Raw genomic sequence first — 24,060 nt, 5'->3', positions numbered from 1 at the left:
GCTGCCGTGAAGCTCCAAGGCGAGCAAATCCGCCAATAAGCGCAAGACCCACCAAGGTAGAGGAGGAACTTTGTCACACTACACAAAGACTCCGAAGAGCTTCTACACAACCAACAGAAGTCACTAAGTCAATAATTCCAGAGTCAATCTGATATGTCCCCAAACCAGGGAAATTGGAGGTTTGTTTCAATAGTCTTTCATCCAATAATTGTAAACTGTAATTAATCATTAAACAACTGCATAGCATATTACATTTTATATGATGAACCAAATCATTGTTTGGTACATCAAACAACATAATAATTGTACATTATCTTCTAAATGGTACTACAGATGCAAATTTAAAATAATAAATTGGTTTAATAGGAATGGTATAATAACAGTAATTCTTGTATATTTTCCTCATGCATGTTTCTAATTAATGCTTGAGTTTACTGTGCACCTAAAAGCGGTGAAAGCTTCCTTCAGATGTTGAGGAATACTACAAAAGTCACAAATAATTAGGGGGCAATCCTGCAAGCACTCGGGCCCCAATGACTTCATGAGGGCAAACTCCTGCACCCTCATGAGTCCCCTGACTTCAATACAGCTCCTCATGGACACAGAGGTGTACCTGCAGAGCCATTTGCCAGATCTGGGTATTACTATGATACATAGGTCCCAATGGGACGTTTCGTGATTGAGTGCTACAGTGTAGAACCAGACCCATAGTGCTTAATATCAGGTGTAGTTCCACAGTAGTAAGTATTATACTCAGTAGCTGGCATTTGCAACATCAGATCCTGGATGCTGGTCCAGTTACAGTTCAGCACACAGAAATTCTACTGACTTTAATGGAAGTTCGATGTGCAGAGTAATGATAGGATTCTCTCTCTTAATAAGGTGTTGGAATGAGTCACTACCATTTCCTTTTAATGAAGAATTAAGAAGTGAATGAATTCATACAGGGCTTTGGAGCGGAGCCTGGAGCTGGAGCGCGGAGCAGTGGAGCTGCAGGTTTTTGCCCAGAGCTGGGAGATTTTGCACAGAAAATCTTGACTGCTCCACTGCTCCAGTTGTTTTTTTCTGGAAACATTATACAAGATAGAACCTGTTATTTGCTCTATCTTGTATAATCTATTCAGGCTGATGAAGCAAAAACATATTTCTGAAAATCTGCTCTCTTTACTAAAAGGACTGTGCTTGCAATTTGAATCTGCTTTCCCATTAAAGTTTATTTTCAACTTTGTAACGTGTAGCCTCGTTATTTCCCAACTATTAATGTTGCAGAACAGCGATAGCACGTATTAATGCTATGGCACATACCAAATTTCACTGATATATCTATATTAAAGCATTTTTGAGATATTAATTAAAAACTTGGAAAATATTTTGAATATTTTTACCGCAAAATTTCATAAGAAAAACTTGCAATTTATAAATAAAAATTTATATTAATTTTGTACATTAAAATGCTTCTTACTTCATTAACTGCAAGAAACCTGTTAAAATATTAAAATATACTTTAGTAATATTTTTGTGTAAAAAGAAAATGTGATCATTTTTGTCCAGAAAATCCAAAATAAATTCAAAGTACCTTAAGTGGTTAAGATATCACAAGCAGCTACATTATTAAAAAATGTAATGCTTTTGTTCATTGCTTTTCGAAGATCATAACAAGAAACATATGGATGCAGTAGCAGCACAAGAAGATTTGGCCATAGCTTCAACAAAAAAATCAAATCTGCCCCCCATGGTTGATAGCTGATTTACGGAAAAGGATCTCAACGACGTCTTTACTTTTGAATTTGAAAAGCCCAAATTTGAGCTTTTGGGAAAAGCAAAGAAGAAATCAGCAACGTGCAAGGTGGAAAAGGAAGTGAATGGTGAGCTCAAACCATGTAGCTTCAAGAAAGTGAAGCAAGTGCCGTGAAAAGTTGCAACCTTTGGCGGCATGTAAAACATAACCATCCTGAAAACTATGTGGCTCTGGTTACAAAAAAGGACCAGGAAGATGAGGCAAAACAGAAAGCTGACGCAGCTAAACGACGTCCATCTGGCTCTTTGAAAACTCCTGGAGAAAAGATTTTTTTGCGGAGCTTTATCTGAAAAGAAACCCAAAATTGAGCAAACAAAACCTGACTCATATTTGAAGTCCTCAAAGGTTACAGTCACCATGGATGCCAATACTTTCCGTGAAGGGCTGATGGAAATGGTTTGCTTGAGTTCAACACTGCTCACTAACTTCAGGCTAAAGAACAAAGGATTCCAAAAAATTGCAGGTGAAATGGGTCAGCAGCTTGGCGTTCGACAGGGCATGATGCGGTTCATCATTTAGTTGTCAGCACAACTGAGTCTGGTTGCGAAGAGCTCAAGAAAGCTTTGGAGCAAAAATTGTGCTACCTGAAAATGGATGCAGATGTGGAAACAGAAATTTCCTTGCAATCAATGCTCAGTACTATGAAGAAGGAAAAGATAAAGCTGTGGTAAAAACCTTGGACATAATCGACACTGAAGGGCGTCACAATTTGTTGTACATGAAAAGTCAAGTAAAAGCTATTTTAGAAAAATTTGGGATCAGTGAAATGCAAGTGCTGAGCATCTGCGTTGACAATGCAGCAAACATGACGCGTGCCATCAAAAATTTCAGTGAGGACAATGAAACCATTTCTACCTCTGAGAACAGAGAGGTGGAGAGAACTGAAGCTATTTTGCCTGATGAAGAAACTAAAGGAATGGATGAAATCGAACTCAACATGGATGCTGCTGTGCAATGGGGTAATGACCCTAGCCTCATACTTCCAACATGGCTTCATGAGGATGGCTCAAAAGTCCAACTGATGAGGTGTGGTATTCACACTCTTCAGTTGGCGATCTTGGATGGACTGAACAAAGAACATGCGAAGAAATTTCTGGCAAAAATTTGACAAGTCGTTGTCAAACTACGAACCCCAAGTATTCGAAGTGTTCTGCTTGATCTACATGGGATAACTCAATCACTGAATACTGTGACTCGCTGGGGTTCAACACTTGAGATGATTGATCGGCTTCTCGTTTTTCAATCTTACTGTGAACAAGTGGCTGCTGCTGAACAAGAGAATTCAAGTTAACAAAAGCTGAATGGGACAAAGTAAAGAACCTGCGAGACATCTTGGCAAAGCCAAACCAAACAACTGTGAATCTTCAAGCTGTCGATGTAACCCCGGGAGTTTTAATGAAGGAATGGCGAAAACTGTCAAATTCTTGCAAGAAAATGGTGGACAAATAGCCGAAGGAATTCTATCCTCCATGTGGAAATGTGAAGAGAAGCTTTTTGACAATATTAATTTCCTTGCTGGAGTTTATGTTGACCCATGGTATCGGATTCTTCTTACCTCAAGGGAAATACCAAAGGCAAAGGAAGGGCTCCTTGATATTGCTCGACGACTCGAAAAACAAAATCTATTGCTACATTTGAACTCTGCGAAAGAGGTTGAAGAAAACGAAACACAACAAAAGGAGTCATCAACAATCGAATTTGCGGTTTCGGAAAGTTCACACGCTTCAGAAATAGCAGGCTGTTCTCAAACTTCCGTCTCCACTCTGAACTTGTTCGAGCATCCATCCCTGAGACGTCTTCAACCATCACAGGGAAATGGAGACAATTCAAGCACCAATTCTTCAGAAGATGATGCCTTTGAAAAGGAATTGGATAAACAAGAAAGACGCCGGCGAGTTTCTGAGATTCATAATTGTAGTGAAGCATTATTCGAGAGAAAGTTTCGGGAAGGTTTGGGGAAGACATGATGGAGTCTACTGGTAGACTAAAAGTTAGGTCTGTTTTTGAGGCCATTTACAGCTACCCACACTGCATTCAGGCTGCCTGTAGAATTGCTTCGAGCATGCCAACAACTCAAGCTAGTGTAGAACGACTGTTTTCGGCTTTAAAGTTAATTTTAAATGATTTGTGGCAGGCTATGAAAGACAACTTGATTGCTGCAATAATTTTTTACAGAATGAATTATGAATGATTCCAGTTTGTATCATTGTTGATGAAATTTAAATTGTTTTAAAAGTCTGAATAAAAATAATGTTTTTTTTCAAAATTACAGTATGCACTTTTCTATTTAGTTAAAAATTAATTTGAATCGGAGCGTGGAGCAGAGTCGGAGCGGAGCTGGAGCAGTCACTATTGGTGCCGGAGTGGAGCTGGAGCGGAGCAATTAAAAAATTTGATTGCTCGAAATCCCTGAATTCATATTCATGTTTGATTTCAACTCTGCCTTCTAGCCAATCTTGTAAAACACCTAAGTTCTGATAAAGCAATGTATAGTCCTGAAATAAAAGAATCTTTCAGCATTATGTAGAATTATTATTATGCCACTTCATTTTCAAAACTTCCAGCCAAAAATAATGGCAAACACTTCTCCCTACAAATTGCATGGAAGTGCATCATGAACCACAATGAGAGGGTATCCAATCAATTGTGTGACTGGTCTCCTTCTCCTTCAGTTCTGGAAATCTCTTCCATGGTGAATTAGGCAGGCTAGAATTTCCAGGATTGCTACAGTGATACCATTAACATCAGAGGACTGTATGCAAGGCATCATGTACCAGATCCAAGTTTTACAGCAAAATCCCCTGGTTTCTAACACAAGCCAGTGCAGTGAACTGGAAATTGTCACATCTTCACGGAAATTCAAAAATTTAAGCTTTGTTTAATTAAGTATGAAAATAAATAATACATAATTACAGTACATCTTCCATTATTGATTTTGCTATTAGATTCTGCTGATAGTATTCTGGCCCTAAATTTCCAATAAACTGGAAGAGATGAGGATGGAGGTTTTTGAAACTGAAGACATGGAGTATTTGGAAAGTCAAGGTAGGTGACTTACAATTGTGCAATAAGCACATTAGCTCAGTTTCCATTAAAATGACCAGCAGTGGAACAGTTAAAAATGATGACATTTACTTATATTGTCATATTTATGTTTCAAGTCAACAGCCTCTTTGGGGGAGGGACCATCTTTTTCTTCTATGTTTGTACAGTGCCTAACACAATGGGGTCCTGGTCCATGACTGAGGCCCACACAGGTTACTGCAATACAACAGCCCACTGAGGTGAATGAGACAGTTCTTAGTCAGGAAGACAACAGTGCTCCAATCTGCACTCACCCATATTTGGAAGGGGATTTTTTCAATCATACATAAAAAAACCCACTAGCACTTATGCATTTATTGAGATTTATAAAAAAATACTAAAGAAAAGGGTGCCTAACCATACGCTATCCATAAATGAAAGCTTAAATTTCGGTAGCAAAGGGTGAATTCCATAGCTGTGGGATCATGGAATACAGGGGCCCTAATTATACGAGGCAAGAGTCGGTTAGGATGGATGATTATAAAGCTAAAGCAAAGTTGAGGAGTTTGCAAACCACAAAAGCAAGTTATTGCTTGTCAACTCTAATAGATTAAAAATTATTTCTGTGTTGAATCCTCAAAAAAAGGTTCAAACCAGCCATGACATAATGAAAAAAATATCTTTTTTCCATGTCTCGTCAGCATTTTCTTACTGTGAGGGAACTTTGAAAGTTCTTTGCTGCTGCTTCCTCCGGTTTTCCAGTGATGAGATTTTAGGGGTGGGGCTTACATGAATCTATTCAAGTGTTGGTTTGGAGGTGAATTACTGTTCAAGGGAGCAGACTTAGTGAGGAAATGGAGTGATGTGACTGAATAGATAAGAACCAGACTATCACTGGCTCCTCCAGAGGTGTACAAGACTCAGAGAGGGAGCAAAAGAACATTCCCCATGGAATAGGGGCCAATCAGAGTGGCAGTCCCTGTGTTCTTCTGGATTTACAGGCTGCATGCCTCCAAAAACTTATTGTAGAGAAGGCTATGATCCCTTCAGGAGGAAGGTCTTGTGGTGAAGGCATTGGACTGGAACTCAGGAGACCTAGGCTAAATTCCTGGCTCTTTCACAGATTCCCTCTGGGTTACCTTGAGTAAGATACTTAGGATCTATGACCCAACAAAGAACATAAAAATGTAAGACTAGCCACACTGGGTCAGACCAAAGGTCCATCCAGCCCAGCATCCCATCCTCTGACAGTAGCCAATGCCAGGTGCCCCAGAGGGAATGAACAGAACAGGTAATCATCAAGTGATCCATTCCCAAGCACATTTAACTTTAAGCATGCACGTGGTCTCATTTATTTCAATAGGAGTACTCACATGCTTAAGTTAAGCTCATGCCTAAGTGTTTTGCTAGATCAGACCCTTAATTTTTCTGCATTTTCCAGGTCACCGTCTATAAAGCGGGGATATTAACATTTCCTTTGTCTGTCTTGTCTATTTAGATTACAAGACCTCTGAATCACAGACTGTCTCCTACTACATGTATGAACAGCACCAAGCACAAGGGGGCCCTGATTCTGGTTGAGGCCCCCAGTGCTATTGTAGTATCAAGAATAAATAATAATATGCCCCATGAATATTTCAGTGCTATTTGTGAAAGAACAGATTTGATTTTTCTGACTGACTGAAATCTTGTCATGCAATTTTTGCATTATCCTTTCCAATTCAACACAATCTATTGGTGGTTATAAAATATCCTCATCTTTAAAGACAACAATTAACAACATCTTGATGACAGCCAAGGACTTAATGATATAACTATAGAAATATTGTTACAAAGGGCAAAAACAACAAAATGAAGGACTGGCATCATATGCAGGGCAAGCAAGCAAGATCACTCATGGATTATCTTTAAATTAGTTTTTTAACACATCGTTTCTCAATTGTCTCTCTAGCCCTTAGCATCTGGATCTTGTTTAAAATAGAAATTGGGCTCTTAGATAGGATTTTTAGTTGCTGATGACTAGTTTTCTGAAAAGATGTCTGCTGAGCTGAGAGAGAATATACACACTAAATTTATGGACATATTCAAACATATTAGAGGCTGTCTGACATATATCAAATAACTTTCCAGTAATAACCACAAACACACAGAGGAGCACTAGTGGAATTATCTACTCCATGCTATGGTTTCTGGACCTCAACCAGAAACTCAAATAAGAATCAGCTATCGTATTATTCAAGTTAAGCATGCTGGGAAACATTCTACAGTCAGCCTGCAATCTCACATGAATTAGTTTCTATCTGCATATATTAGGAAGGTGTTTGGATATTGCACATATAAAATAAGACAACAATTAAGTTCACATTAAAGAAATACAAACATGCATTTTCATACATTTCTGAAGTTGCTTATCACAATAATTAATTACATGCATTTTGTGATGGAACTGCAAAGCAAGGGACTGCAACTCCCATCAGCCCCCTCCCCACAGCACTTCCCTTTCTCCTTCCCAGGTAAGGTAGTGACTGGGCTCAGCCTGTAGTGTAGGGCAGCGGTATGGAAACAAGGAGGCAGGGAAGCTGAGGCAGTGACCTGTGGCAAGCAGAGAGTTGGAGAGAAACTGGAGGCAGGAACAGATGCAGAGCCGCATGTGGAACAGGCTGCGAGTGCTGGACATTACCGAGGGTGCAGGTCTGTGTGGACTGAAGGGGAAGCAGCAGCTGGGCGTGGAGACAGTGCGGAGGGGCCTCAATAAGAGACATGAACTGAGCCTGGTTTGGAAAGCTGCAAGCCCCTATTTTCTTGGTATAGAAACTGGACTGGAGAGGGCAATCCCAGCACCAGGCATGAAGAGCCCTGACTCTCAATTGGACTGCCCCCAGGGGCCCACCCAATCAAGAACCACTATTGCTTACTTTGAACTGTAACTGTTTAAGCTTCTGTACCACGGATATTTGCAACCTTTCCCTTTCCCACTAGCCCTAGTAAAATAACCTTTCCCTTGGCCATGTATCTAGGTTGTTACTGGAACCCACCAGGGCTAGCGCCTACAAGGCCAGCTGTTGATGCACCTAGAGAACTTACCTCCCAGTCACAGTACCTCTAACACACTACTGGTGTCCTATTAGAGTTGTCAGTTTTGGTTGGACATATTCCTGGAGGTTTCATCACATGACATAATCTTTAAAGATTAATCTTTAATGCCTGGAGGGCTGGCAACCCCATGCTAGGGCAGGGGTTCCTGAACTTGGTTCGTGGCTTGTCCAGGGCAAGCCCCTGGCAGGCTGCGAGATGCTTTGTTTACCTGAGCATCTGCAGGTACGGCCACTCACAGCTCCCAGTGGCTGCAGTTTGCCATTCCCGGCCAATGGGAGCTGCGAGCAGCTGTACCTGGGGACGCTCAGGTAAACAAGGCATCTCGCGGCCCACCAGGGGCTTATCCTGAACAAGTCGTGAACCAAGTTTGGGAACCCCTGCCCTAGGGGCTTGGGCTACAGAGTGGCCTCAATAATTAGAATTTTAATTAATGTCAAAATGCTCTAAATATATGGTTATATTCAGATCCCACAGGAATGGCATTTCTGATTTAGATTTTGTGCTCTGTCTCATGCAAATATTTTCTACCTGAATAAACTGGTTTGTGATTATGTGATTATAACCTCTAAGCATATGTTTACACTGCAATTAAAACCCTGTGGCTGGCCTATGCCAGCTGACTTGGGCTCGTGGGACTTGGACTAAGGGGCTGTTTAACTGTGGTGCAAACACTCAGGCTCAGGCTGGAGCCTGGGATCCAGGACCCTGCAAGATGGGAGGGTCCAGAGCTCAGGCTGCAGCCTGAGCCCAACAGCTACACTGCAACTAGACAGCCCCTTAGCCAAAGTCAGCTGGCATGGGCCAGCCATAGGTGTCTAACTGCAGTGTAGACATACCCTAAGAGTGCTGCTCATCTGAGAATCTTATATCATTCTGATAATAAATTCATTTATTTTCTTTGGTTCATTTTATCCATTCTTGTCATGCTTTAGTCTTAACACTTATGTACTGTATGCATTAACCCTATAATTTTATTAAGTAGCTATTTATATCTAGTGCAATTATAAATATGTTGCTGCATTTCAAATAAAAAAGGCAACATATCTGGTTTGTTTATCATTTTACCAGAACTGAGTGTCTTCGTACTCTGTCAGTGTATAAAAAAATACATTTATGCCAAAATTACATTCTGGACAGCACATCTTATGGCAACCATACATTTATACAGTACATTAAGAAGTTTCTGTCTCAGTTTTGACATACTTTTCAGGGCTTATTTCAGACCCTTCTGTTAAATGTGTGTTGCTGTAGTATATTAATGTTTATAATAAAGACAACTTACTGGAGGTCCAGTTTCTCCTTTTGGCCCTCTTGAATTCTCCATTTCAAATACTTTGTTAAGATCTTCATAATCATAATTGTAACTTTCAACATCAATTTCATAACCGTTTTCTGCAGCATAAGTCTCATCAGCATCAAATGCACCTTCCTCCCATGGATTGAGCTGATTATCCAAAGACAGGTCTACAGTAGCCCTGTATAGTGTTGTGTTTAAGATTTGCTGAATTTCCAGGGGTTTATCTAAAAGCTGCTTGGCCTTTACCTGTGTTTTCATATCTTTGATCTTACTCTGTTTTACAGAAGAAATGAGGGGGAGCTCACTTTTTCCACCTGCATCTTCTGTGGCATTATCTGAATTATTTTGAGGTGATCCCAGTTTTTTTTTGCTGCCATTCCTCTTTTTGCTCAAGCCCTGTTGATGAATTGACAGACTAAAGTTTTCCTGGACACTTGCTTCAGGTCTAATTGTTGTGGACTGAGGTTCAGATTTTGCAAGCTCTGATGGAGTAACAGTTCTTAACGCCAAGGATTCTGGTAGGGTATGGATTGGTGCAGTGTTGTTAATAGGAAGGTTTAATGCTTCTTTCTGTGTATAAAATGATTTATGTTCAGATTGGGTGTTGTCACCAAACTGTCTCCTTGGAAAGTTTACAGACACCCCAGCTGATGTGTCGGGAGGTGCTGGCAAAGATCGGTATGTTTCAGCTTGGCGACATTGCTGTTTTACGTATTTACAATAGTTTGCAGAGGCTTGTGCAGAGGGGATAATATCCAGTTGACATATTACTCCTTCAAAGCTGACAGACTGAGAGTTCATCCGTCCTAAGGTAAACAAACCATCCAAATCAAATATCTGTACTTTAGAAAGTGTTTCCCTGCTGTAATATTTCTTTCCACACTCAGCAAACATTGAGACTGTCTTGTCTCTAATGTCAATAGCAAATGAATGCCATTGTTCATCATGAATACTGTAATCAAAATATACAGACTGCTTCCCTCCAATATATACCACTACCTTCTTTGGTAGCAACTGTACACCAAACTGCAGTCTGTTTTTGTCCCTAATACTGAAAAGAAAAGCATTGTTTACTCTATAAGAGTGTAGCCCAATCAACAATGTGAACTGATTCCCTAGACTTGATGGTATGACTTGAGTGATAGGGGATTCAATGTGTGCATCTCTGGTTAAAACAACGCCTGATGCTGTTAAGCGAACCCCCTGAGGTAACGGAACAGATGACAAGGGCATTGTAGACACTGCTGATGGATGTTGTATGTCTTTCCCACCAAGGCCTAACTGATGAAGAACATCTATGCCTGCAAAAGAAACAAAAAGGGGGGGGGGGATGTATTATTGTTTTATTTCATTCATATGTTCATAAATTGATATATATGCATATATAGCATGTAGACACACACACACACACACACACACACACACACCCTAATATCAATACCAGCATCTGAATAAAATTATACTTCACAGAATGAATGTACTGTATACTATTAGGTCACTACATCCCAGAGGAAGATGCATCAGTCAGTGATATAAATGGAGAGCAGAAACCTGACTAAAGTCAGCTAAACTGATGAACAAAACAATCCCCAACTTGTCTTTTAAAAACTAAGACCCAGCTTGTCTTCTCACTTGGTTCACCCACAGGAGGTGCTATGAGGGGAGGAATCTATGTGATGATTCCTTCATAGAGACACCCTCCCCACCCCACGCACAATATCATCCTATGGGGGAGGGGAGTTGCCCTCTCCACAAAAGTCCCACTCCCAAATTTGACAGGAATTGAGGCAGAGAGTACCCTTGCTTCCACTTTGGTTCTGGCCTCCTACACTCCCCTGGCTTTGTGATAGAATGGCCCCACTGCAGGCATTTTGCCAAGGACTCACCCGAGACATAACTCCTGCTGCTGTATAACATGGAGATTGAGAACTGTCCATGTAAATTTATTCCCAGTACTACAGTGGGATTACAACTTGGTGAGAACACCCTCATAGCACTCTACACTCCAATAAGCTCCCAAAACTTAAAACATGGAGCAGCTAATTTACAAAATGGAACAATTCCGAACTCCTGTCCTCTCTCCGTTTTCCAATAGACTGAAAGCAGAATCCCCACTTCCTCTAAATTCACATGCTCACTACCAATCTGCCACTTTCAAGCTGGCAAAAGGTCATGTATTACTTACATACCACCACAGCACCTAACTTTTAAATACTTATTTTAAATTAGACAAAACATGCTGCACTTTTTTCTGTTAACCACCCATGCTACAATGCTTTACCCTGTGGCATAAATAGCATTATTGAAAACACAAGGTAGAATTTTGTTTAAAGAGGGACAACCAGCATATTAGCACAGCAACAGCTCACCAAGTACCATAAGGGAACCTCAGGTTAGGCAGAGAGGTAAGCCTGACAGCAGAGATATTGAGTGTATTGTGGATATGCTGCATTTGGTACATGAGGAGGAGAGCTGCTGCCATTCCATCAGGGTGCCCCATTCACCACCCACCACGCAGTAATGAGTCTAGCTTCGAACGAATGGGATAGCCATCAGTTGCAGATATCTGTGCCACGGGACAGTCAGAGGAAGAGGAAAATGAAGATTTCCCCAGAGGAACAAAAGGTGGTGTCTTAATTACAACATGTTTGTATTCCTCTTCCTCTGCTGAGTTTACTCGTAAAGAGCATAGATGAGGTAAGCCGTGGAGAAGCTGTCTGACCATGCAAAAGAGGAATAGGCCAGGTAAGGGAGGGGAATCAGCAGGACAAAAGTGCCAGTGCTCTCCATCTTTTGGCTCTTGGGCTAAAAAGTCCCCATCCTGCCCCCATCCTTTCTGTTAATCAAGAGGCTGCAGCTATACAGAAATGATTTAAACTAAAATTGCATTCTAGTGGAATAGAGAAAAATGTTGTAATACATTAACATATAGCACTCACGAGATTGCTGCTACAACTGTGTGGGTCACTTCAGAAGAATCCTTGCAGTACAGTGTAGTTTTGGCTCTGAGTGTGAAATAAAAGCCTATTTCCTCCCAGAGGGTGGATATATTCTGATCAATTAATAGAGATGAGAGAATTTGCCTCTAGTTGAATTTGTTTGGTATCCAAATAGCTGGACCAAGCTATTACCCCTGACTGGGGAGAGATTAGCATTTTCCATCGTATTTTGGCAGAGGGTACTTTGTGCTATGTAATTTGTGTTTGTATTATGCAAATAAAGCTGAGGCTTTTTAACTATTAAGTGGTTTAAATGAAATTGGGAGCAGCCAATGGAGGCTAAGGATTTTTGCCAAGGTTAAGGAAGTGGAGGCACAACTACAAATAAAATAAAAAGACAGTAATTGAAACAAATGGATATTCACAATTTTTAGTGGATATTAGATTTCCTTTTCCAGCTCTCCCACTCTCTGTTTACTGAACACATTAGTAGCAAATGTTAAGAATAGACACATCTTGGCTCAGCTTCTATAGAAAATACAAAAAAGCTGAAGATTTCCTTGGAAGCGTTTTAAAAATTGGAACCAAAAGCATAAACCTGAGTGCACTGTACAGCTTGAAAATTAATTACACACCTTGCAGTGGTTCTAGTCCTGTTAGAAAGTTTGCAGTAGTGCCAAGATTGTACTGGCAGGTAGCCAGCACAGACAGGGGCAAGCAAAAGCACATCTTCGGAGAAAATCATAGATACCTGCCAATTTCTCAGGATGCCACAAAGTAATTAATTTATCCAGGCTGTATTTTAATCCATCATAAACAAATAGCAAATACTTGCTATGCAACTGCCAAATTTAATGCATGGGGTAATGAAAAATCATGATTTGCCACAGGCTAGATTCTGTTTAGTCATGACATGTGTGCACAGGGGGAAGAAGTATTTGCATTGCTCTAGCAAAGACCAGGTAAAATTACAGCCTCTATGCTCTGGGGAGTGCAGGTGCTCCCCTGGGGAAATGACACCCCAAAGGAGGCAGCAGCCATGGCTCTGTCCCCTCTACGCACTGGCCAGCTGAGGTGGTTGGCTGCACAGGATGGAACAAATTGCACCCCACAAAAGGTTTGGTGCTACCCCCAGGGGCAGTGTCATTGTACACTAAAAATACTGTACCTCCCTCTGAAGTAATAACAAAACTGCCCAAAGTCAGGCAGTTCAAATGTAAAGATTACATGGATGGACTTAATACAATCCTATTGCCTTTAGAAATACAGTACAGGAAGAAGGCCCTCAATAACCTAGCTAAGAGTTTCCCTCTTAAAAATGCATCAGCACAATATTATCACAGAGCTTGATTGTGTCAGTTACACTGAGCCCAGAGAAAGGGGCAGCAGTGATGTCAGGTGCCACACTGCCCTAGGGGAACACTAGGAGGCATTGTGCTTCAAAGAGCCAGACTGTCACCCAGAGCTTAGAGGCTACTTGTCTGCTGCCACACTCCTTAGTTGGGTGCAGTATACTCCCTCCAATGCAGCCAGCCTCCTCCATTGGCCAGTGCGTGTGGTGTTTGGCCTGGGGAGGGAAAAATGAAGCTCTGGCCCTGGCTTCTTTAGGGTACTGTGCACCACCAAAGGAATAGGTCCAGAGTGCAGGGATTACAATTCTTTCTGGCCCTTGCATGGGCTGTGGAAGGGGGACCACAGCTCCTTATGCTGCCCCCATCCCACTATTGTGCACCCATCTAAGAACCAGGCAGAATCTGGCCCATAATGGTTGACTAGATAGCTCAGAGGATTTGTAATAGGATATAGACCCTTTCATCCCCAGATCAATGACCAAAAGTTACTACTTCATGATGGCTATTCAATGGCCTGTGGGAATGAGTTTTGTGGTCTTAACAGTTCAGTACATGTGCCCAAATCACAAAAATCATCACTACAACTGGAACCTAGCAGGTGAAGAACTGAAGGGCCATGGACTCTGAGCTGCACTCCCACCTCTAGAGGTTAACCTTCTCGATAGTTGTTGTGATACATTGTAGGGGAGGTAGTATAGGAAGACTACTTGATGAATGAATCAAAGATTTCAGTTTACTGAGCTTTAAAAGAAATTATGAATAAACAAGTTAATGAGCAGCAGTCATTTTGTACATTAAATGGAGAACTGTCTAAGATGGCAAGCATCCTGTGACTGCAAAACTCCAAGTTAAATATCCTTATCCATCAACATGAGTACTGTAACCTTGCAGTGTTTTTATCCTTATGATTTCTAAAATAATTAATATTCACTTTCATTTCATGGCATTTTTGTTAAACTGTATGGGTGGAAATGTCACTGGTGAATCTGGTTGTCATTTAAGGAAGTGAGAAGAGTAAACATGGATATCACAGCAGAGGTGAGCTAAAAGGCGGACTGTTTGCTGAGACACTTGAAATCTGCAGCACACAAACTTTCTAAAGTCAGCGTGAGTGGGAGTGAAAGTCATGTTAGTATCTGTGTCAACAACCCCCTAGAGAAATTGTGCTCAATTCTTGGTTCCTCATTCTGTTTATTTTGAAAATTACCTGATGCCCCAAGAGTTCTTAGAGGCTATTCTCTTAGTTTGCTGAGACACAAAAGCAGGGTAAATTTAGTTTTTATTGTTCCAAAGAATGGAAAAAAGAATCTCTCTAATTCCATCATAAAAGAATAATGGAAAAAGGAAAAGAACCAAAGATCCTCATGAAAAAGAAAGGATAAATGCTTTTTACACCCGCAATATACTAGTTTCCTCCGAACAAGTAGCAGCTCAGGAGAGGGCTAAACACAAAGCAAATGCAGAATGAAAAAATGACACAAAAGATTAAGTAGCAACAAATCACCCCAACTATACTTCTATACTTGCACTGTCTATGTCCTACTATGCAGCTACAAACTCTGTTTCTGGATATTTGATTTCTGGTCAGGTGTGTGGTCCCTTTTGAATACATTCAGTTTGGTTTTAGCTTTCAAAATTCATCATTGGTTTTAGGAACATGTAATCCTCTGAACTCTTTCCCCATTATGAAAGCCATTATTTTTCTATACCCATGAAAGGTCAGTTGTTTTCCCTTATGTATGTCTGCACATCATCTGTCTTCACCTACTCTTTTACCCAATAAATAAGAGCATATTTGTCACACACATTGCTATGGCTCATCTTGTTAAAACTATTTGTTTTAGCTTTTGCAGCCTGATGCTTTTTCTCCTTCTCCCCCTAATGCCCTGCAAAATTCATGCAGTTGTTCCATCACTGGGAGTATGGGGGGAGGAGGGGTGGAATAAACTTTGGCTCTGTCTCTTCCCTATCCACCAATAGTAGTGAAGACCACTGAAAAACCAACAGCTCCCCCCACCTGCCAGTTGTTGCCCACTGAAAACTGCAAAATTTAAAGTTTTTTGTGTTTTTCAACTAAAACCTCAAAAAATTGCCAAAAATGGATATTAACGTGTCAAAATGGAAACATCCATCAAAAAGCCATTTTCCACTGAAAAATACATTGCCAGAAAATTTTCAGCCGGCTCTAGGCACCACACTGGGAGTCAGGTGATCTGGATGCCCAGTTCACCAGCAGATATATAATCATAACAGCCACAAATAATGACAGCACAAGAGCCTGAAACTGTAGTGTTGTGTGGCAACAGGGACATATGTAACACTGTCAGGATACAGCACCCTGATTGTTTTATGGCTCTGCATTTCCATCCAATCTTCAGGAGTGCTGGCACATTTTGTATAGTGGGAGTGCTCAGAGCCATTGAACCAAACTGTAAAGTCTGGGTATGATGAAACCACCTTAAGACAGGGGGTGTGGCAGCACCCCCAGTACCCTTAGTTCCAACACCTGTGCCTATCTCATCTCTTTTTGCTATCCTTGCCACTCGTGGCAACTGTGAGGATGAGCTACTTGGGCTGTCCTTCCCACTTCAGCCCTCCTAAGGTGTACCCTTCTAGCTGTTTGGTCAACTCTGCAGTGAGTAAGTGTGACTGGCCAGCTCAACATCACTGTGCAAGTCCAGTTGCTACACACTCCCTATGCTGCGGCAGGTTTTAGTTAACATGGGGAGCACTCCTCTGACTGATGCTTGAGACCTAGCGGAATAAGTAGAGCAGTGAGTACCAATTAGACCTGTGGGCTGTGCATGCAGAATTCCCCAGACTGACTTGTGGCTTAGGCCCCATACAGACAAGGACATTTACACAATGCATTGCTTCTCAAGCAATGTGTGCATAGCTGCCTTGTACGAACAAGAGAGGAGGCAATGCATATTAATTACTCCACCCAGCAACATAATGTTTGGCAGAATAACTACCAATATAACCTCTCCTTTCAACATATCAGTCAGAAACCAAGTACCAAGATATTCTTAATGGGTGGCATCTGAATCTTTGGCAAACTCCCTAGATAACTCTGTGAACAGCTTAGTACTGTCTCTGGATCTGCTATGTAGTTCGACAGAGGGATAGGCTGCTTGACCTGTCTGTCTTTTTGCTGCTTCTTTCTTTGAATTTCTTTTGATTCTGAGAAATCTAAGCAATTTTCTCTTTCACAATATGGTTCCTCACACATCATTCTGCAATCTATCATACATTTCAGCCACTTCTTAAAGAGAGATTTTTAGGAACTGAAATTTTGCAGGCATGGGTATCTCAATATGTCCTGATGCTTTTTCTTATTTAAAATACCCACATACGCTTTAAAGCAGAAAACTTTTATAAATCAGTTGCTTTGTATGTATAACTACTTTTTATAGCCTTTTATATTACTATCTCAAAGAATCACATGGTAGGCAAAATTCATGCTTGTGCAGGCTGCCATCGCACAGCCCTACATATTAATTTGGTCCCAATTAAGCCCTTAATATAGGACTTAAATAAAACTGAAGTGTTGCATAGGACATCTGCTTTAGGGGAGATTTTCAATTAAGGAAATTTCCCATTGAGTTACATGGAACTGATATCAGCTACAAAGGGGCTAATGTCTACAACAGTGCAATGACAGCTGTAGCAAGATTTCTTCATGAAACATGTTATAAAAACAAAAGGAGTATTTGTGGCACCTTAGAGACTAACAGATTTATTTGAGCATAAGCTTTCGTGAGCTACAGCTCACTTCATCAAGAAATTCAAAAAGAAGAATGTTACATTTGTTACCTAAGCCAAGGGAAGAATGGGCTTCAGAACTAAGGATTAGGCTCTGAGTAAGAGGTCACAATAAACTTCAGCAGAAGAACAGTAATGTTCTTGTTGTGCCCAAGTAATGATGTTTTTCTGCAAACTTCCATATATTTGATGGGTTAAGTTACAACTTTCACTATCTTTCAATGCAATTTGGGGGGTTCTTTTCACTTTGCAGTGTGCGCTTAACAATTAATTCTATTAGAATGGTGTCCCCAGCCTCTGCTTGCCAGAAGCTGGGAATGGGCGCCAGGGGATGGATCACGTGATGTGTACCTGTTCTGTTCATTCCCTCTGGGGCACCTGGCATTGGCCACTGTCAGAAGACAGGATACTGGGCTAGATGGATCTTTGGTCTGACCCAGTATGGCCATTTTTATGTTCATGTCCATAGAGGGGCAAACAAACACCTTTGAAAGTTCATTTGCTTATGTGGATGTGAAATACACAGAACATTTTCTTCTTGATGCATCAGAAATGGCTCCTCTTATCTGCTTTTTCCTCTAACCGGGGAGCATGCAGCTGGGGTAGAAAATCACATGATTCCAAATCACGCTGCCGCTGCTGGATATTTATTTTATCTACATAGACTTCTAAGAAGAGGTGTGCATCCTAAGCTCTAGGCATCCTTGGCAATCATTTTAAACCCACCAATATAAACATAAAACCTGCAGCAATCTCCACTGTACACAGCAGTAATTAGATAGTACTTACAGCAAAGTAAAGGTGCAAAAACTAACTAATGATAGCTCCTCAGCAAAATCCCCTTCCCCAAATTCCTTTTAGAAGGCAAGCTTTTCAGTGTGCCCTAGGAATTAACAAGTGGGAAGCAAGTTCCAAAGCCAAAAGGTTCTCAAATACTGCGATGAGAGGGCTACAGAAGTGGATAAACGGCAAGATAAAATGCCCTGCCAAAAACTCCCTCCCTGATGCTCAAAGAGTGTCAGCTTGAGTGCTTCCACCGATCTCAGCTGTGGCAGTGTGGCACAGAGACAAGCAGTCTGGGAAGTATGCAGGTGCAAGGCCAGTTAGGGTTTTATAGGCAGACCACAAAGCAAGGGTGTAACATGCTCCTGCTGAGATACCTGCTAAGCATGAAGCACACTCTGTATCTACCACCTTCAGTTCCTGCATGGATTTAAGACCTAGCCCAAAGGTTGAAAAGTTTAAAAATTAACAGTTAAGGGAACCAGACAACTCCCAACCACAAAATAATCTTTCCCAGGCAAAGCAGCCCTAAAACTCCTCAGGCAGCGAGTGCAGGATTTCCCCTTCATTGTGGAATTTCTGGGTAGTGTAGAGCTGCAATAGTAGCTTCTACACGAGTCCCCTCCTGGTACAAGGAGCATAGACAGGGCATTCCTTTACCTAACAAGCCCCAGCTGATAGAGCAGCCACCCAGGGTATCAGACTGCTTATATGAAACACAGCAGTCATGACACTTTTCTATTTTATGCAGAAGACCAACCCTGTGCCTCCCGAACTGAAGGACAGCAGAGGGCACATTTGCACCTCCTAATGGTAGGAGCACGGTTCTGCTATAGCTGAGGATCTAGTCCTGTAACTTTAAAACTCCTTTTCTGATATTTTGCCAATCTTCCCAGAAAATTTCCTCCTGGGGATGACATGTGGCATGTGAAATTTTGGGGGAACTTGTTATCTTTTGGAGAAGTTTGGAGTGGTTGGTTGAAAACTGGATATATAATGGGAAGTTAGCTTCATCCTTAACTATATAGCAGCTACCATCACTCCATAATGTCAAGCCCATCACTGGTATCTCTTACCATTTCTGCTGCTTCAGGAAAAGTGGAAGCTGACTCCTTAAATCCACCCACCTTCCTACCCTGTTCCTGCGGTGGCCCCTAATGTAGCTGGCCATCAGAGCAGTCCATGTACATATACGGCTGTAGGCTCAGCCTGCAAGGCCAAACTTTCTTTCTCTTCCATTGCAGAACTTGGCTCAATGAGAGTGGCACCAGGAAATTAGCAACATCCCAGGCAGCATATAGCATGCTCTCAATGGGAGAATAGGGAGACAGCCTTGCCAAGGCAGATGGAGAGAGCAGGGGAGACATAAACAAGTAGTGGAGGAAAAAATTAAGAGCAAGAAAGGAAAAGAAGCAACATACTGGAACAAAAACCACAAGACTAAGAAGAAAACAAGAACAGAAAAATATTGCAACTGACAGGTAACAATGCAAAGTGATACGTGAGGAGGAGGGTACTCAGCTGCTGATTCATCACCACAGACTCAAGCACAATATAATCAGGAATCAGTCCTTTTCTTTAAAACATATTCCAGTTGTTTGGTTTGGTTCTCTTTGTGGTGAGTCTAGTCACCAGCCAAAAGTGAACATTTATTTCAAAGGTGAAGTCATTTTGTGTGCCGCTTAGACAGTGAAGGGCAATTTATATGACAGGCACTCAATGCTATCCATGACCCATTACTGGCAGCCAAAAATTACCATCCTGACACATTAACTTTCATCAATTTAGGATGCATGTTCTTCAGCTGTCTCTGACGTAACCCTTCACATCTGGCAGTGCCAGGATACCAAGCAGACAAAAACAAAACACCACCCTATTTCCTAACCAACATCTGTATTTGAATACAAAAATAAGCTAACATGCAAATTTCACTTTTTGCCTAATAATGCCCATCTAGACTAAGCACTTATTACAGGCCCTTGTTTGCTTGCAAAGTCTTAAGAAGTGCAAAGGTAACTCAGCCACAGTTCACCACCCCCAAGAACACCCACTTACAATGACGACACAATCAAAGCTTTTTCACTGTACAAGACTTCTCTTTTATAAAGACTTTGGTTAAATATGTAAGCAATTTCATAGACAGAAAATCTGAGTTATATTCAAAAGGTCATCTTTTCCAAATGGTTAATTTGAACTTATGATCTCATTGTACTCTATCTGACATTTGGATTAGTAACTTCTGAACAGCTGAATTTAAGGTCATTACTACCAGAAGCCATTTACTTTTTTTCCTCTAGTGGCAGATTATTCAAATACTCTGTTATAAGGAAGTCTTCTCACCTTGTGCTGGCATTTGTGCGGCACCCACAGCTACGCATATCGCAAGAAAAAGGAGGAGGGTTTTCCTAAAAGAAAAAAGAACTTTAAAATGTGGAAAAAATCTTAACCAATCAACAGTTTAAAACTCCCTGGGATTTAGAAGGCCTGAATCAAAGCCAGTTGAAGTCAGCAAAAAGACTCTTAGTGACTTCACTTAGTTATGGATCAGAGACACAGTACCCTCAGATTGTAGAACTTTCCACTGATGCTAATAGGAAGTTTCACGCAAGGCTCAAGGATAATATATGTCCTCATGCTTCAACCAACACATACCCAGTAGACACATTCTACATTGATTCCTATTCACAAGACAACTATATTCATTTTGAAATTATTTTATTTTGTTGTATCTGTTTCATATTTAGAGGCTGTTATATATTAAACTACTTTCTAGAAAAATACTATTGTAATGAAAATATAAGACATGACAATTTGTTACACACGATGGAGATGATCATTGTGCATTGTACCCATTACCAATTTTATCACATATTCTATCAGTTTATCCAGAAATGAAAATGGTATGTAGTAAATGATTATTGTGCACTGTACCCATTACCAATTTTATCACATATTCTATCAGTTTATCCAGAAATGAAAATGGTATGTAGTAACTAATAATTTTGTAAGTCTTGTACTTTCTTCTTTTCTACTTTTGCGTGACCAAGATCCCAGTTATAACTGCTAGTGTTTCCCAGGAAGCAGTGTATCATGCTCTCCTAGGGGTATAAAAATCACAGAACATCTTTGGAATAAAACTCCATGCTCAGAGGGACACACCTGTATTCGCAGGTGACCCATGAGCATAGATAGCAACAAAAATAGATCAAGATAATGAGTCTAGGTTTTTTAACAAGAATCCATTAACACTGAATCTGTGTAATACAGAAGGAAAATCAACTGTGACAATGACATTTTACAATTTCCGTTAATTTTTACTCTTGATTTTATTGCATTACATTTCTTTCTTAAATCCTGCTAATTTTCGTGGATATTCCAAAGTGAAAGAACCAGACTTAGAAATAATCTAACAACAGTGGCAGCTCTTATTTATATAGTATTAGATAAGAACCGTCCCTACCAGAGAATATCAGTTATTCAAACATTTCACATTATTGGATATATGGACCCAATTCTGCAAACATTTACTACCACAGTGGTTACCACTGCGAATAGCCACATTGGCTTCAATGGGACTACTCATGGTAGTAAACACTAGATCCAATAGTATGTGTTTGCAGGATGAGGCTCTATATTGCTGTAGCAGCTGAATTCAAGGGGAAAAAAACATTTTAGAGCTACAAGTCTTAACTAAACACCTGTAGTTCAATGGAACTCAATTTCATCAGACTATTGCTCAAGTTATGTAAGTCAAGGTCAAGTACAGGATAAACAACCCATTCAAATAGCACCTGCAAACAGGCTGCCTATGGCTAAAGTTCAAACAAAAGGCCTTCTTCCTCTCAGCGTTCATTAAAGGGTCACCTTAGGCCCAAAATTTGTACAAATAAAAGTTTTTACAAGAGTTGAGGAGAAATGGTTCTAGGATTCTGTAAAAATTCCCGTGTAAACAGTATCTTGTTTGGATTTAAACATTCCTTTAGAATGTTTGTAATTCAAATACATTAGCAACATGCTAGCGAAGGAGAATCGAAGTGAAAGACTATTTCTATTGTCCAAACTGTGAGTGAAATGAAACAAGAAAACAAATACAAAGTGAAAAGTAAGTTAGATGACTGACATACTACTAGTAATGGAGGTAAAGCCAATGTTTTATTTAAATATAGCAGACTAATTCTCTCACTTATACAGGTTTATAGTGATGTAAATCCATTGGCTTAAAAGGAGTTGCTCCTAACTAATACTAGTGGAAGAGAAGACTCTGATTTTGAAAACTCCAGTGTCCCTTCCAGCAAACGGGATACTTGCAGCAAGCATTCACCAATAAATAGCTTTATTCAGACAAATTTTGTTCACATTATCCCACTATCAGCTCTGCCCATATCCACACAGCAGTGATTCTCAAGAGCTCATTCTTCTAATATAGTCCTTCCTGAAGACACAAATTTTCACTGCAGCTGAAACCACTCTGTCTGAGTCCCCTGGCAACTGACGTTCTGAAGACAAACACCTGTGGTAGATGCTATGAGGCAGGAGGGCGTTTTATAGACCCAACAAGTAGAATTCGTCAAAGGTGTTTTGTCTTTAAAAGTCTTTAAAAATACTCCAAGTGGTAACATCTTTGTTGTTCTTTTTTGGCTGACTGAGCAAGTGACACTGACATCACCCAGGAACCACCCTCTCTACCATTACTGATATATTAGGCTAAATATTCTATCAACTGTATAATATTTCAGATGCTTAGAAAAAGATAGCACTATTTACAAAATGAAACTAGGTATAGCTACACTGCTAGGATATGCCATCATGATGCAATCTGTCACAAATCAAAGGAAAGTTTTCACTGCATAAGGCTTGCACAGAGTTCTTAAGAAGGTTAGCCCCAAATTGTCAAACTAGATAAGTGGCCTTATTTTCAAAGGAAGTCAGGATCTTATTTAGGTATCTTTATATGGATTTACTATAGGTACCTACATTTAGGCACCTACACCATGGAAAAGAGTTCATAGACAAGAAATCTGGGTAACCACAGGTTTGTACCCTTAATTGCTGCCTATAACTAAAAGTATAAATACATGCAGTTTTTTTAAAGAGAGATGCATATATAATAGGTGAGATTTTCAAAGGTGTTCATTGTTGATCTAACTGCTTTCACTGAAATCACTGGAAATTTTACCACTGATTTAAATGGCAGCAGAATAAGGTCAACATTCAAAATCCCACCCTATAAGTGGGAGTCAAAGTGCATATATCTTTATCTATTTCTTTACACACCCATGCAGTACACATTTATATTTTAAAATAGCTATTCAATTTTTTGGCTCTGCTTTTCCTTCTTTCTTTCATGGCTGATGGAATTGCTGCAGTTCTTCTTGCCTTTACAGCAAGAAATGCCTTTTACAAGCATTTTTAGCAGCCATTCACCAGCAAAAACCATTGGCTGACATCTGAAACCCAGGTGATGCAATGGGTTTGCATTTTAGGCTTTCATTTCTGGAATCCAAATCCACATGAATCCAAATCCTAATGTAATGTCACAAGTAAATGTGAGCACATACTAATCCCCATTCACACATATCATACAACTTGCACTGTGTGACTTCATCAGTGAGATGCTCAAAGCTAGAGCAAGAAAGATATTGAAGGTCAGATTTTAGCTGCTGTAACAAACATACCTATATATGGAAGCGTGTATTGTACCTGCCACAGTGTGCATGGCTCAACCTCAACCCATTGTTATTAGTGACTTTCGTAAGCACCAAATTGACTCCCAAATGAACAAAAACAAACAAAATAATCCCAAAAATTTCATTAACAGGCAGGGGCAGCCCTACACTAGCTGCCAGCAATTGGTGCCCTAGGCGAACCATGCAATCGGCACCCCCACCCCAAACCCCCAGGGCAGATCTAGGCTGAGGTTTTTGGTAAACTGGGAAACATTTTCCCGCTTTTTTCCTTTTAATGTTTTTTAAGCGATTTTTTTTTTAAACAGAGGCTTAATTATTT

The 24,060-nt window shown here is 40.4% G+C and overlaps 1 protein-coding gene across 2 annotated transcripts in view; it reads right to left on the bottom strand.

The window, feature by feature from the left end:
* Nucleotides 1–24,060, bottom strand: part of COL24A1 (collagen type XXIV alpha 1 chain) — a 242,558-nt gene that overhangs the window by 205,243 nt on the left and 13,255 nt on the right. For both annotated transcript variants that reach the window (XR_014712726.1, XM_084637175.1), the window contains exons 2-3: nucleotides 20,395–20,459; nucleotides 9,201–10,516 (exon numbers count right to left, since the gene is read on the bottom strand). Coding sequence is in view for 1 of the 2 variants with exons in the window: in XM_084637175.1 (XP_084493301.1) it covers nucleotides 9,201–10,516; nucleotides 20,395–20,459 (1,381 nt within the window). In the remaining variant the exon portion in view is untranslated. The remainder of the gene's footprint in view (nucleotides 1–9,200; nucleotides 10,517–20,394; nucleotides 20,460–24,060) is intronic.

This window comes from Lepidochelys olivacea (genome assembly GCF_965140295.1).
Source record: "Lepidochelys olivacea isolate rLepOli2 genome assembly, chromosome: 8".
Classification (NCBI taxonomy): domain Eukaryota; kingdom Metazoa; phylum Chordata; order Testudines; family Cheloniidae; genus Lepidochelys; species Lepidochelys olivacea.
The sequence above is the reverse complement of the archived record's forward strand: the minus strand, read 5'-3'. Positions and strand labels throughout refer to the sequence as shown.